General features: G+C 48.0%; 1 protein-coding gene across 1 annotated transcript; it reads right to left on the bottom strand.

The window, feature by feature from the left end:
- Positions 1-3,724: 3,724 nt before the first annotated feature.
- Positions 3,725-13,226, bottom strand: LOC120049112 (transmembrane and coiled-coil domain protein 3-like). The gene is made up of 6 exons (XM_038995355.1): positions 13,218-13,226; positions 8,649-8,813; positions 8,453-8,560; positions 7,611-8,293; positions 5,453-5,588; positions 3,725-5,317 (listed from the first exon to the last, which is right to left on the bottom strand). Exons 1-6 carry the CDS (start codon positions 13,224-13,226, stop codon positions 5,015-5,017), a joined length of 1,404 nt encoding a protein of 467 aa, XP_038851283.1. The 3' UTR covers positions 3,725-5,014.
- Between the last annotated feature and the right edge of the window lie 2,061 nt (positions 13,227-15,287).

Below are 15,287 nucleotides of genomic sequence, written 5' to 3'. Positions count from 1 at the left end.
TATGCTTCCTCTAAGAAAAAAGCAATGGAAGCACACAGGCTAGATCTGGAGAGGGAGCTGGAACGCTGTGAAAAAGTACATAAACAATCCCCAGACAGCACCTCCTGGAGTCAACTTAAAGCAGCCAAAGCCAAACTGAATTTGGACTATACTCGGGAGATTAAAAAAAAAGTTTTCTTTACTAAACAGAAATACCATGAGTATAGCAATAGGCCTAGTAGATTGCTTGCTTATCAATTAAAAAAAGAGCAGTCAGAGCGTACAATTATGGCTATCCGAACAGCAGAGGATGAGGTCACATATGATCCAAAAAAGATCAATTTAACTTTTCATGATTTTTACTGCAAACTATATACCTCTGAGAGAAAACACACGGAGGCAGAACTCCACTCCTTCCTAGAGGGAATCTCGCTACCTAAACTATCAGAGACCGACCAAGAAGATCTCAACTCCCCCTTCACTCCTGAGGAGATCCTGGAGGCAATTACCTCCATGCCACCTAACAAGTCCCCAGGCCCAGATGGATTCCCCAGAGAGTTCTACAAAGCTTTTTGGCCCCAGCTTAGCCCTATTTTCATGCCAATGCTGGAGGATTTTTGCAAAAACGGAGTTCTCCCAGACTCAATGCACACAGCTCGCATTACAGTGTTGCTCAAAAAAGACAAGGACCCCCTATCCTGCTCCTCCTTCCGGCCCATAAGCTTGTTGGATTTCGACTACAAAATAATTACCAAATTGCTCGCCAAAAGACTAAACACTCTTCTTCCCAAAATAATAAAAGCGGACCAGACGGGATTTATTAGAGACAGATACTCTTCTGATAACATTCGCCGTCTTTTTGATATTATTGATCAAGTAAACGCACAGAAGACCCCTGTCCTGCTGGCTTCACTGGATGCTGAGAAGGCGTTCGACAGGATGGAGTGGAGCTTTCTGTTCTCAGTCTTAGAGAAGTTCAACATGGGCCCAAACTTTATTAAATGGATCAAATCACTATACTCTCATCCAAATGCCATGGTGACTACTAACGGACTGAACTCTGACAGATTCCCTTTGGGACGGGGCACAAGACAAGGGTGCTCGCTGTCCCCCCTGCTCTACTTGTTGGGGGCGGAGCCTCTGGCAGAGTTGATAAGGAGCAATCCAAGTATTATGGGTGTTCCTGCAGGCGGCCTGCAGCACAAGATTTCGCTTTACGCGGATGATGTCTTGCTCTACATATCCAACCCTGAGAAATCCCTTCCTCCCATTTTAGACTACAATTGCTCAGTATGGCACGTTTTCAGGTTATAAGATTAATTTTAACAAATCCACTGTCTGCCCTCTCAATATTACACTCACCAGTTCTATGAAGACACTATGCCCATTCCAATGGAAGACACAGGGGTTTCAATACCTTGGGATATTCATAACACCAGATCTGAATAGGCTTTTCAAAGGAGAATTATCTTCCACTCCTGGATCGAATCAAGAACAACCTCCAAACCTGGATCTCCCTCCCAATTAGCTTAGTAGGAAGAATTAATGTAATCCGTATGAACATCCTACCTAGACTGAACTATTTATTTCAGATGCTCCCATGCTATCTCCCAGCTTCCTTTTTCAAAACAATTAACCAAAGCATCACCAAATTTATATGGGGCAATAAAAAACCGAGGATCAAGCTCTCCACTCTATCGAAACCTGAATCTAAGGGTGGTCTTGCCCTTCCCTCCCTTCAACTGTACTACTGGTCTGCCCAAATCCGCAACATGCTAACATGGATCACAAACAGACAAGAGTCAACGTGGAGCCAGATAGAAGCCCAATCTTGTGGTTCATTGCCACTAAGCTCAACTATATTCATTGATAACTTTAGTGAAGTGGGCAACATAGCCAAAACATTTGTGATTTACAGTACCCTACGAGCGTGGAGGGACTGTAAGAAATACCTGGGCATCTCCTCCCAAATATGTTCTCACTCGCCTATAGTAGGCAACCCAGACTTGCCAAAAGCCCTGAGAGATGCCAACTTTAATCTTTGGCATACTCTAGGAATCAGGACCTTTTCAGACCTATTTCATCAGAAGACCACTACACTGAAATCCTTTCAAGAGCTCTGCAATGAATTCAATGTGCCAAGATCCCATTTTTTTAAATATCTACAAATTAGACATGTCATCTCCTCATTTACTTCCAAGAGGAGGTTTAGAACTCAGTTGAATGAAGTTGAAACCCTTCTTGTCACAGCACAATCCATTAAAGGCAAAATATCCTATATCTATAGACTCCTCTCTGAGAAAGGAGGATCCTCCTTTACTCCTTTGAAAATAATATGGGAAAAGGACCTTGGTCTGACTATCAGTGATGAGTTATGGGCGGAGGTTTGCGACAGGGTATACTGCTCCTCTACTAATGTAAAAATGAAAGAATCTAATTACAAATTTTTGTACAAATTTTATTACACTCCCCTGAGACTCCATAAAATGAAAACAGACATTTCTCCTAACTGTAATAGATGTACCTCTGAAAGTGGAACCTATATGCATGTATTTTGGAGCTGTAGAGAGATTGCCAGATTTTGGCAATCTATACATACTGCTGCACAGAAAATACTAGATGTACAGTTTGATATGACCCCGTGTCTCTATCTTCTTAATGCCCAGCAGGACTTTGTTCTTGATCCTGACAGAGAAAATTTGCTCATGACCATTACATACTTTGCTAAGAAATGTATTCTTCTATTGTGGGCCTCTAATACTTCTCCTACATTTAAAATGTGGATTGACCAGATTGTTGACTTTCTCCCTCTTGAAAAGCTCACTTATGACCTCCACAAGAGACAGCCCAAGTTTGATAGACTCTGGTCTCCACTACTCAACTATATTTCAAATTGGACAGAGTGAATGGGGGAATCAGGGAGATGAGCAGATGCGTGTTGTGTAAGGTGCTGTAAAATCTAAAAACTAATTATTGGCTCGTCATCTCAGCTAAGGCTGGAAATAGCTAATAAGAACCTTGATAGTGCTGCTGCAAGTTCTATAATTTAAATTTTGTTATAATTATTATTTGTGTGTGTATGTATGTATGTATGTATATATATATATATATATATATATATATATATATATAAAACAATTTTGTATTATTATTATTTTTTTTAATTTTTTTAAGTCACATCTGTGAATGTGGAATGTGTTTGGTTGGTTGATTGAAAACTTAATAAAACTTTAAATAGAAAAAAAAAACACTTAAGTGTCTCTTGATCCTAGGTCCTGGCAGAGTTGTGCAGACTCAGGACAGCTGAGCTTTGGAGGAATACGCAGATTTAAAGACGCGAGCCACCCTTGCCTTGTGGCGCTCAACGAAGATGGTTGACGCCTTAACGAGTCAAGCAAATGTACAATTTGAGAGGAATGTGTTAATGTAGAGACAAACGCATTGACTGCACAATGTGTAAGCTTGCCTTGCAATGCAGCTGAAGTAACATAGCTAGCTTACTATTTACTTGCTTATTGTGTCGGGTTAAAAATAACTATGTAGCCGATCTGGGTATGGACCCTAAAACGTAAAGTTCTGAACTAATATTCATACCAATCTATGAACCTCAAGTCTGAATGGCATTAATGAAGCATAGAGTAGAATATAACTTTAATGTGCCAAGGATGCAAGTCCTATATACACATGTACTGTAGTTACCACCACATTGTAGCCTGTACATTGAATATATTCACCGATCATGTACTCTTCATTGTAAAAAGGCGAAAAATATGAAACATTTCAAAGAAAACAAATAAAATGTGTTCAAATCTGTCTGAACCATTTAGTGTAAGTCAATTCCTTTGTTCAGCCCACTCTGAACAGAGCTTAATTCCTAAAAAATTCTAATTCTAAAAAATGACATTATCATCAACATTAAAGGACGAATCACAAATGAGGTTTGTGTGTCAGGTCAGAGGTTACCTCCCCCCAGATCCATCAAAGACTGGCAGAGGATATCACTCACACAGTTAGCATGTTAACGGCTAAAGGGTCAGTCTATGTATTTCCTATGGGAGAGAGAACACATAACTCTTGGGGTGAATTCACCCCTTATAGCCTAGACCCGTGGCAGTTCCACTGCATCTGTTAATAGACTATATAAAGTACATAAGACACCATTTATCCACAAACCCGCATACCAGTACACAGAAACAAGAGGCAGTCCTGCAGTTCATAACCATTCCTTTGTAAAAAAAAAAAAATGAACCACCCTTCACGGACACCCAGACAAATATTACACTTTAAAAAACAAACATTGTCCTTTGTATTTTTTTTCCAATTATAAAACATTTCATCACTTGACAGTACAGTACAGGTACACACAGACAAAGCACTCTCACATGGAGAACACTCCCACCCCCTGTACATACACAGACACACAAGTCACATTCCTCTCAGTGTGTGTGTGGATGAATGTGTATCATCGTGGCTTGGGGGGTGGGAGTGAGACTGTTTATGGATCAGAGCCAGAGGTCTTCTGGGAGAATTAGTTTTTAATACTGTCAGTGTGTTAGTGTAATTTAGGTGACGGAAGTACGACTCCGCAAAAGACAGGGAACCAATCGGGGGACCCCTTGTTTCCCCTATAAAGGTTATACATAAGCTTACCACCTGTATAGTGCAGTTCAATGTCCTATTGAGATTGACAACCACACAAAGATCAGTGTCCGCAATAATACCGTATGTGACTGGTCCTGCTTCCTCTGTAGCCACCATCTGATTGGTCAGTCTTGCTTTCCTGTCATTTGTACTGTAGTGGCACACTGGCATCGATTTCCCTCAAGGAGTTCTGCCCAAACTCCAAAAGACAGAGAGGGGGAGAGACACGAGGGTGGTGGGGTGTAAGGCTACATTGTAAACACCGCCCCATTTAATCTATCGCTATGACAACGTCACAAAGTCCCAAGCTCGGTGTGGGTGGTGCCAAACCCACAGTGTGAGGGGGACAAACTCAGACTGGGTGGAGCCTAGCTTAACATGGGAGGAGTCTAGCTTAGTGTGGGAGGAGCATGCGTTCCAGGGCACACTGCAGGTGCTCCCAGTTCTTCCAGATGACCGCCAGTAGGGACAAACCCACGCAGGTGAGTGCCAGGTGCACGCGGCTCCGCAGGAGAGGCGCGGTGAACTTGGCCGCCGTGGAAACGCACACCAGGATCACCGTGACGATGGCCAGCATGATGTTGATGCATTTCCCCAGCAGCACCTTGACGTCTGTGTTCTCCACCTGTACCGTCTGCTGCTGCTGCTGCTGGAGCTCCAGCTTAGAGACACGCGTCTGACATGACTCCAGAGCCTCCTGTAAACACAGAAAAACACCCGCATTCAGTTAACATTTGACACACAGGCTTAGATAAAGTTACTGACTATATACAGCTTAGATAGATTTGCAGAGGGCATGTTTGTAGATGTGTGTGTGTGTGTGTGTACATACCTGGATGTCTCTAGCTCTCTCGTAGGCCTGGTAAGCCACCTTCTCTTCGATGCTGGCCAGCTCCTGCTTCAGGTTACTGGTCTCATGCTGGTGCAACTCTGTCAGGTCATTTAACTGGTCCTCTAACCGCTCAAACCTATTAGGGAGAGGGAGAAAGGGAGGGGGGATAGAGAGAGAATGATGAGTCTTATTATTGAATGCACAGCTTAAATTCCAAAGCAAACCTGTGTGTCCATCTCTTCCTTCACCAATGTGTGTATGGAGGATGTTGTTGGTGCGTCTGTATGGAGGATGTTGTTGGTGCGTCCGCATAGAGGATGTTGTTGGTGCGTCCGCATGGAGGATGTTGTTGGTGGATGTTGTTGGTGCGTCTGTATGGAGGATGTTGTTGGTGGATGTTGTTGGTGCGTCCGCATGGAGGATGTTGTTGGTGGATGTTGTTGGTGCGTCTGTATGGAGGATGTTGTTGGTGGATGTTGTTGGTGCGTCTGTATGGAGGATGTTGTTGGTGGATGTTGTTGGTGCGTCTGTATGGAGGATGTTGTTGGTGGATGTTGTTGGTGCGTCTGTATGGAGGATGTTGTTGGTGGATGTTGTTGGTGCGTCTGTATGGAGGATGTTGTTGGTGGATGTTGTTGGTGCGTCTGTATGGAGGATGTTGTTGGTGGATGTTGTTGGTGCGTCTGTATGGAGGATGTTGTTGGTGGATGTTGTTGGTGCGTCTGTATGGAGGATGTTGTTGGTGGATGTTGTTGGTGCGTCTGTATGGAGGATGTTGTTGGTGGATGTTGTTGGTGCGTCTGTATGGAGGATGTTGTTGGTGGATGTTGTTGGTGCGTCTGTATGGAGGATGTTGTTGGTGCGTCTGTATGGAGGATGTTGTTGGAGGATGTTGTTGGTGGATGTTGTTGGTGCGTCTGTATGGAGGATGTTGTTGGTGGATGTTGTTGGTGCGTCTGTATGGAGGATGTTGTTGGAGGATGTTGTTGGTGGATGTTGTTGGTGCATCTGTATGGAGGATGTTGTTGGTGCGTCTGTATGGAGGATGTTGTTGGTGCGTCTGTATGGAGGATGTTGTTGGTGCGTCTGTATGGAGGATGTTGTTGGAGGATGTTGTTGGTGGATGTTGTTGGTGCGTCTGTATGGAGGATGTTGTTGGTGGATGTTGTTGGTGGATGTTGTTGGTGCGTCTGTATGGAGGATGTTGTTGGAGGATGTTGTTGGTGGATGTTGTTGGTGCGTCTGTATGGAGGATGTTGTTGGTGGATGTTGTTGGTGCGTCTGTATGGAGGATGTTGTTGGTGGATGTTGTTGGTGCGTCTGTATGGAGGATGTTGTTGGTGTTGTTGGTGCGTCCGCATGGAGGATGTTGTTGGTGGATGTTGTTGGTGCGTCTGTATGGAGGATGTTGTTGGTGGATGTTGTTGGTGGATGTTGTTGGTGCGTCTGTATGGAGGATGTTGTTGGTGCGTCTGTATGGAGGATGTTGTTGGTGCGTCTGTATGGAGGAAGACTCATGGGGAGAAGTGTCTGAAAGATTAGGTTCTTTTTTTTCTTTCTTTCACCCCTTTTTTCTCCCCAATTTCATGGTATCCAATTGGTAGTAGTTACAGTCTTGTCTCATCGCTGCAATTCCCGTACGGACTCGGGAGAGGCGAAGGTCGAGAGCCATGCGTCCTCCGAAATACAACCCAACCAAGCCGCACTGCTTCTTGACACAATGCCCATCCAACCCGGAAGCCAGCCGCACCAATGTGTCGGAGGAAACACCATACACCTGGCGACCGTGTCAACGTGCACTGCGCCCGGACTGCCACAGGAGTCGCTAGTGCGCGATGAGACAACGATATCCCTGCCGGCCAAACCCCCCCCCTAACCCGGACTACGCTGGGCCAATTGTGCGCCGCCCCATGGGTCTCCCGGTCGCGGCCGGCTGCGACAGAGCCTGGACTTGAACCCAGAATCTCTAGTGGCACAGCTAGCACTGCGATGCAGCGCCTTAGACCACTGCGCCACTCGGGAGGCCCCAGATTAGGTTATTTTATACCCAGAAATGAGGGTGTGTTTGTGCTTGCTTGCTTGCTGTATTGATTTGTGTGTGTGTGGGTCTGTGTCTGTGTGTGTATATGTGTGTGTTTGTCATTGTGTCTGCACCAACCTGTATCTCTCTTCCTGCAGCGTCTGTGTGATGAAGCTGTAGTCACTCTTGAACTGGCTTTTCAGTGACTCCATGTCCTCGGCCAGCTGTGCCTGGGCCTCCCTAATCTCCCTGACCTCCTCAAGCACCTCCCCCAGCTTCCCCTGAGAGTCCGACCTCCCCGGCCCACCCCCTGACCCCAACCCCGACCCCCCCGCCGGGTTCCCGTTGGAGTCTGCCGACACAGAGGTCCCCGTGGAACATTCATCGTCGCTGGGGTACTTGGCCTTGGCAATCGTGGTGGCGCTGCCGCTCAGCGCCCGGGCCCCGGCTCCGCCTTCCGCCTGGAGCCCCGCCCCCGTCTCCATGGAGCTCTTCATGTGGGCGATGTTGTCGGCGCTGCCGAACTTGTTGCGGATGAGGTTGGCGAACTCCCGCGACTTGTTGAAGAAGAAGGGGGGCGAGAGGGAGACCCCGGGGCCGATGGTCTTGACCTTGTCCATTGCCGGGTTGCGCGCGCTGGCCGAGCTGACGTCCCGCAGGCTGCCGTCCTTTTGGCCCTCCTTGCCCCCCTCCCCCCGGGAATCCCTGGGCGGGTGCTTGGCCCCGTTGGCCTCCTCCTTCATACGGCGGTGGTACTGCTCCAGCTTCCTCTGCAGCTGGGCGATGCTGTGGGCAGACTTCTGGTTCTTCTTCTCAAACACCTGGCAGACCCACAGCAGAGGCAAAGGGTCAAATTAAAAGATACTGCTATAATTGCGGCATTTTCTTTAAAAAGTGGTTTGTAAACATTCAGCGCGCTTGGCAGATGCAGTTATGTAGCACCATAAAAGGAGAAATCAGTGGGATGTAATTGGACTGACCTGCCGTATGCGTGTCACCTGCTGCTTGTCAGCGTTGTTGACCAGTTTGAGGTACTCTGCCACGTTCTGGTCCCTGGCTGTCTGTTCCACCTTGATCTGCTCTGTCACCTTGGGGGAGATCAACGAGTCAACACAGAGACTAACATGGGCCCGTGCTCTTGCTCTCTCTTTCTCCCTCTCACACACACACACTCACCTTGAGTATCTTCTGCTGCAGGCTGTCGATGGCCAGACGGCCCTTAGTGAAGTCCAGGCCCACGCCCCCCTCGCCCCCGTCAGACACCAGGTTGGACTCAGAGCCCCCCCGCCGCATCGGTACCGGGAGGCTGAGGATGTTGTTACCATCGCTGCCGCGCTCCGCCTAGACACACACAGAGACACACACACACAGACACACACGTAATATATTGAGAATGTCACTTCAAAGAGAATGTTGTCAATTCAATGTACACTACAGTAAATGACTCATGCATGTATGATAGGACAGTATGAGCTCAGCCAAGTTTATGGTAAATCTCATAGCAACGTATAGTTAGTAAGATAGATATTGATCATTTTATTGAGGTGTAATTGTTTTATCACACTGTAATACACTGTCATCATAATCTCATCTCTTGTAATGTAAACACAAGCTCAATTTCTAGGACTGACTGACTGTCTGACTGACTGTGCACGTGTGCCTGCATGCGCACATTCTTGCGTGGCCGTGTGCCTGTGTGCACGTGTGTCAGTCTGTGCGCCCTCTAACCCATTCCCCAGTCTGTGCGCCCTCTAACCCATTCCCCAGTCTGTGCGCCCTCTAACCCATTCCCCAGTCTGTGCGCCCTCTAACCCATTCCCCAGTCTGTGCGCCCTCTAACCCATTCCCCAGTCTGTGCGCCCTCTAACCCATTCCCCAGTCTGTGCGCCCTCTAACCCATTCCCCAGTCTGTGCGCCCTCTAACCCATTCCCCAGTCTGTGCGCCCTCTAACCCATTCCCCAGTCTGTGCGCCCTCTAACCCATTCCCCAGTCTGTGCGCCCTCTAACCCATTCCCCAGTCTGTGCGCCCTCTAACCCATTCCCCAGTCTGTGCGCCCTCTAACCCATTCCCCAGTCTGTGCGCCCTCTAACCCATTCCCCAGTCTGTGCGCCCTCTAACCCATTCCCCAGTCTGTGCGCCCTCTAACCCATTCCCCAGTCTGTGCGCCCTCTAACACATTCCCCAGTCTGTGCGCCCTCTAACCCATTCCGGCCTTGAGAAAAATAACTGGATAGGAGGATAGAGGACACAAGATGCATGAAACAGAGAGCTCTAAGTCTCCTCTCTCTGCAGACTTTGATGGCTCTACTGAGTGGCTAAGGAAGTTCGTAGCCTCTGGGTTTACAGGCGCAGCCTCTGATGCAGAAACGGCTTTGACTGTTAACTACAGGGACAGAGGATGATTACGTAATAAACCAACCTGATATGCCTTCAGTACAACTGGACTGTCTGTATGTAACCTGACTATATAACTACACTGTTACCTTGGCAGCCAGCAAACAAAGCCAACACACACACAGACACATAACCACACACACAAGGCATAGCCAGCTTGTCCTCATCTATATTTTACAGGGCAGAGTCAGGGCCCCTTCTCATGTCCAACAGTAACTGATGAGATTAACAAAACAGGCAACAGCAGCTTTAGCCTACTGGTTCACACATCACACCCTACTCATTCACACATACACAGTCTCTCTCTCAGATTCCCCACACCTCTCCCTCCCTCCATCCTCAGATTCCCCACACCTCTCCCTCCCTCCCTCCATCCTCAGATTCCCCACACAACTCTCTCTCTCTCTGTCAGTCAGTCAGTCAGTGGCAGTTAACTAGGTCACAAACACTATCCTGTAGCACTCGGGCCCAGGGCACAGATGGCCCCACCAGTCCATAACCAGGCTATTCTGCCTGGGTTAGAACCTACACCCACACACATATTATTGAGTCAGTGTGGCCAGAGAATTAGCTGACCCTTTTTATTTTTTATTTTACTAGGCAAGTCAGTTAAATAAGAACAAATTCTTATTTACAATGACGGCCTAGGAACAGTGGGTTAACTGCCTTGTTCAGGGGCAGAACGAAAGATTTTTACCTTGTCAGCTCGGTGGTTTGATCAAGCAAACTTTCGGTTACTGGCACGCTCTAACCACTAGGCTATCTGCTGCCCCGACAGGCTACCCTTACATGACCCCAACAAGCCTGAGGGATGAGGAACAGCAAGCGCTGACATGTCGTCTGTCCAGTCTATCACACACAGATACAGTACACACCACTTCCTGCCCACCTCATCAAATCTGGGAGATGGGGGAGATTCAAGTATGGTAACTAACAGTTCTGTGGTGTCTCAGTCAGTATTCCAAACAAGAACAGGGTGGAAACTGAGTCTGAGAAAGGGAAGAGACACACACACACCATATGTCACAAATCTACATATGGGGTGTCCACCTGGCCGTGCAGCTGCTCCAGTTTCAACTGTTCTGCCTGCGGCTATGGAACCCTGACCTGTTCACCGGACGTGCTACCTGTCCCAGACCTGCTGTTTTCAACTCTCTAGAGACAGCAGGAGCGGTAGAGATACTCTCAATGATTGGCTATGAAAAGCCAACTGACATTTACTCCTGAGGTGCTGACTTGTTGCACCCTCGACAACTACTGTGATTATTATTATTTGACCATGCTGGTCATTTATGAACATTTGAACATCTTGGTCATGTTCTGTTATAATCTCCACCCGGCACAGCCAGAAGAGGACTGGCCACCCCTCATAGCCTGGTTCCTCTCTAGGTTTCTTCCTAGGTTCTGGCCTTTCTAGGGAGTTTTTCCTAGCCACTGTGCTTCTACACCTGCATTGCTTGCTGTTTGGGGTTTTAGGCTGGGTTTCTGTACAGCACTTTGAGATATCAGCTGATGTAAGAAGGGCTATATAAGTACATTTGATTTGATTTGTGTTGACTGTCCCCGGGCCAGTGCTGAACTCAGGTCAGTATTTGTCCTCCAAACCGGGCTGGTATTAAAGCCAGATTACAATTTCACATTTGTGTGCAGATGGGCGCGCGCACACACACACACCAGCCTGTGCCCTCTCCCTCTCTACTCTGTCTAAACACCCAACTGAAAAAGAACACAACACACACTGCAACACAACACAACATGATGAGGCAGACACACTGCAACACAACATGATGAGGCAGACACACTGCAACACAACATGATGAGGGAGACACACTGCAACACAACATGATGAGGGAGACACACTGCAACACAACATGATGAGGGAGACACACTGCAACACAACATGATGAGGCAGACACACTGCAACACAACATGATGAGGCAGACACACTGCAACACAACATGATGAGGCAGACACACTGCAACACAACATGATGAGGCAGACACACTGCAACACAACATGATGAGGCAGACACACTGCAACACAACATGATGAGGCAGACACACTGCAACACAACATGATGAGGCAGACACACTGCAACACAACATGATGAGGCAGACACACTGCAACACAACATGATGAGGGAGACACACTGCAACACAACATGATGAGGCAGACACACTGCAACACAACATGATGAGGCAGACACACTGCAACACAACATGATGAGGCAGACACACTGCAACACAACATGATGAGGCAGACACACTGCAACACAACATGATGAGGCAGACACACTGCAACACAACATGATGAGGCAGACACACTGCAACACAACATGATGAGGCAGACACACTGCAACACAACATGATGAGGCAGACACACTGCAACACAACATGATGAGGCAGACACACTGCCTGGAGAGAAATATTTGTTAGTTGTAGCATTGTGTTCTATGTAGGCCAGAGCTGCTCAGCGTGTTTCACACAGTCACACACATCTGAACAACGTCTCGGTACAGGAAATCACAGTATGACCTCGCCTGAGGGACAATACACACTGGCATCGATGTACTGGATTTTTTCATAAAACGAACACAAATCAGAACAGAAGAAAAGCCAGAAACAAAGTCATTGTCTGGAGATGAACAGTTCTAGAAGAGGCTTCAGTTGGTATGGAATTCATGACCAAGAGGTGGTAATAGGATGTAGGCTATCAAACCCATTTGAGAGAGAGAGAGAGCGAGAGAGAGAGAGCGAGAGAGAGAGAGAGCGAGCGAGAGAGAGCGAGCGAGAAAGAGCGAGAGAGAGCGAGAGAGAGAGAGAGAGAGAGAGAGAGAGCGAGAGAGAGCGAGAGAGAGCGAGCGAGAGAGAGAGCGAGAGAGAGCGAGAGAGAGCGAGAGAGAGCGAGAGAGAGCGAGAGAGAGCGAGCGAGCGAGAGAGAGCGAGCGAGAGAGAGCGAGAGAGAGCGAGAGAGAGCGAGAGAGAGCGAGAGAGAGCGAGCGAGAGAGAGCGAGAGAGAGAGAGCGAGCGAGAGCGAGCGAGAGCGAGCGAGAGCGAGCGAGAGCGAGCGAGAGAGAGCGAGAGAGAGAGAGAGAGAGAGAGAGAGAGAGAGAGAGAGAGAGAGAGAGAGAACGTCACAATGAGATTCGTGTTCAAATAAAGGGATTTGGTTTAAAGAGATGAGACGTTAAAAACTATCCCCCCCGAGCCGTCACTCACAGGAAGTGACCTCACAGTGGACCCGTCATGACCCCGCCAGCCATTCTACAACAGCATTACCCAACAGCCTAATCACTACGATCTAGGACATCACCTCTGGTTCTTACACAACCTTCCCACCAGCCACCTACAGTATCCATACTAAATCTGACACTGAGAAATCCACATAGCAGATCAGAGGGCAAGGTGGAGATACTACCATATTGCTTACTGTAGTGTATAGCAGAACTGCCCAACTCTTTCCAATCTACATGAAGTGCTAATGGACTACTATGGGTATAGGGCTTGTCTGTGGACTGCAGGGCCAGACAGGGTTTATACACTCCGTAGTGTTGAGTGTGATACAGACTAGCCTATCCTTGGTGATTTATAGCACAGCCTCCTAAAACACTGGAGAGGCCAGGCTCACTGCATCATTCTGTCAACCTGTGGCCTTGCAAATCACAGCACAGAATAAATGTGTTGCAAACCTACTCAACCTGCAAAACAATATATCGACCATTTAGCAGTTAAATGCTCCCTCCATCTGCTACCAAAAATACCTGAAATAGGACTTCTAAATGTGTTGATGTCTATATTTTTTTAAGCACTGAATCATTGACGGTCCGAGACTGTCTGGTAATTGTTCTGGTTGGGGGTATATATAAATCATTGATTCCTGTCGTGTATTTATCCCCCTCTGGGCTTCTAGTCTTCCTCTCCTCTGCTTCCACTTCCCACCCAGGCCTGTTCTAACTCCACTGTCTACTAGCCTACTGTTTGTCTGGTCATTGTTTTGAACTGTTCTGCCTGCTGTGCTGCCTCTTAGCCTGGCTAGCATTGTGAATGAGAAGAGGTCCCCAGACCGATGCTCGACTTGGACAGGAGCTCAGCGGAGCTGAGTACCAGTACTTTAAATGTTCTACTGCTTGAGCTCGTGTTCCTCTTATTGAATATTAGCGAAAAAGTACTGTGGAGCTCCTGCGCCGAAATATAAACAGTACCTGCACAAAATGAGTACCGGAACCTATTTCAGTCCAAGTCAAGCAATGCCACAGACTCGCCTGGTATGATTAAATAACAGTTTTTAAGGGCTGGAAATATTTAGTTGGTTGCTGGTCTGAGTGTGTGTGATGTGAAATTGAAGTGAAGTGTTTGAAGTGCAGCCAGCCAGAGCTCCAGGCTCTATGGGGGAAAGGGGAGCAGTAGGGACTGTGTACCCAGGGAGGGCAGCCTACTCTGGGGCAGACGAGCTATCAGGCTCTATGGGGGAAAGGGGAGCAGTAGGGACTGTGTACCCAGGGAGGGCAGCCTACTCTGGGGCAGACGAGCTATCAGGCTCTATGGGGGAAAGGGGAGCAGTAGGGACTGTGTACCCAGGGAGGGCAGCCTACTCTGGGGCAGACGAGCTATCAGGCTCTATGGGGGAAAGGGGAGCAGTAGGGACTGTGTACCCAGGGAGGGCAGCCTACTCTGGGGCAGACGAGCTATCAGGCTCTATGGGGGAAAGGGGAGCAGTAGGGACTGTGTACCCAGGGAGGGCAGCCTACTCTGGGGCAGACGAGCTATCAGGCTCCCTGGGTGAAAGGGGAGCAGTAGGGACTGTGTACCCAGGGAGGGCAGCCTACTCTGGGGCAGACGAGCTATCAGGCTCCCTGGGGCTCCTACGCAGAAGGTTGTGCTATTTCCACTGGGACGGATGCAACATTAAACAAACACACACTGCGCAAAGACACGCCCACACACACACACACAAACACACAGACAGTAGCCACACCCCCAAGCGTATATCTGCATAGCATAATCCAGTTTAGTGTGAAATGGTAGTTGATGAGTCGATTTGAGCAGAACCGGGTTTTGACCAGATCCCAGACCCAACCAAATGGATTCGCTCTGCAGTCCGCAAACCAGCACACACTTCAGGGAGAACCCCCCCCCCACACACACACACACACACACTTCAGGGAGAACCTCCCACCCCACACACACACACTTCAGGGGGGGGGGGGGAAAACTGTGATCTGTCAACTCAGCCCTACTCTCAGAAACAGGCGAAACAGAACACTGTCTCTCTCTCTATGTGTATGTGTGTGCAGCAGCAGCAGCTTTACCTTTGGTTTTACACTCAACGAGCACTCACACACACTTACTAGTAAATCAGGTCAACCCCTGGGCTGGGCTAATATAGGGCTGGGCTCCGGCAGTTAAACATACCTGGGTTA

Source organism: Salvelinus namaycush, chromosome 6, assembly GCF_016432855.1.
Source record: "Salvelinus namaycush isolate Seneca chromosome 6, SaNama_1.0, whole genome shotgun sequence".
NCBI classification, from domain to species: domain Eukaryota; kingdom Metazoa; phylum Chordata; class Actinopteri; order Salmoniformes; family Salmonidae; genus Salvelinus; species Salvelinus namaycush.
This window is presented reverse-complemented; position numbering and strand designations above follow the sequence as displayed.

Bases quoted from the DNA above. Each gene is read 5' to 3' on its own strand.
- LOC120049112 (XM_038995355.1), bottom strand. The intron at 8,294-8,452 runs GTCAGTCCAATT...TGGGTCTGCCAG, and splicing joins AGGTGACACGCATACGGCAG to GTGTTTGAGAAGAAGAACCA. The intron at 5,589-7,610 runs GTTGGTGCAGAC...TCTCCCTAATAG, and splicing joins CTGCAGGAAGAGAGATACAG to GTTTGAGCGGTTAGAGGACC.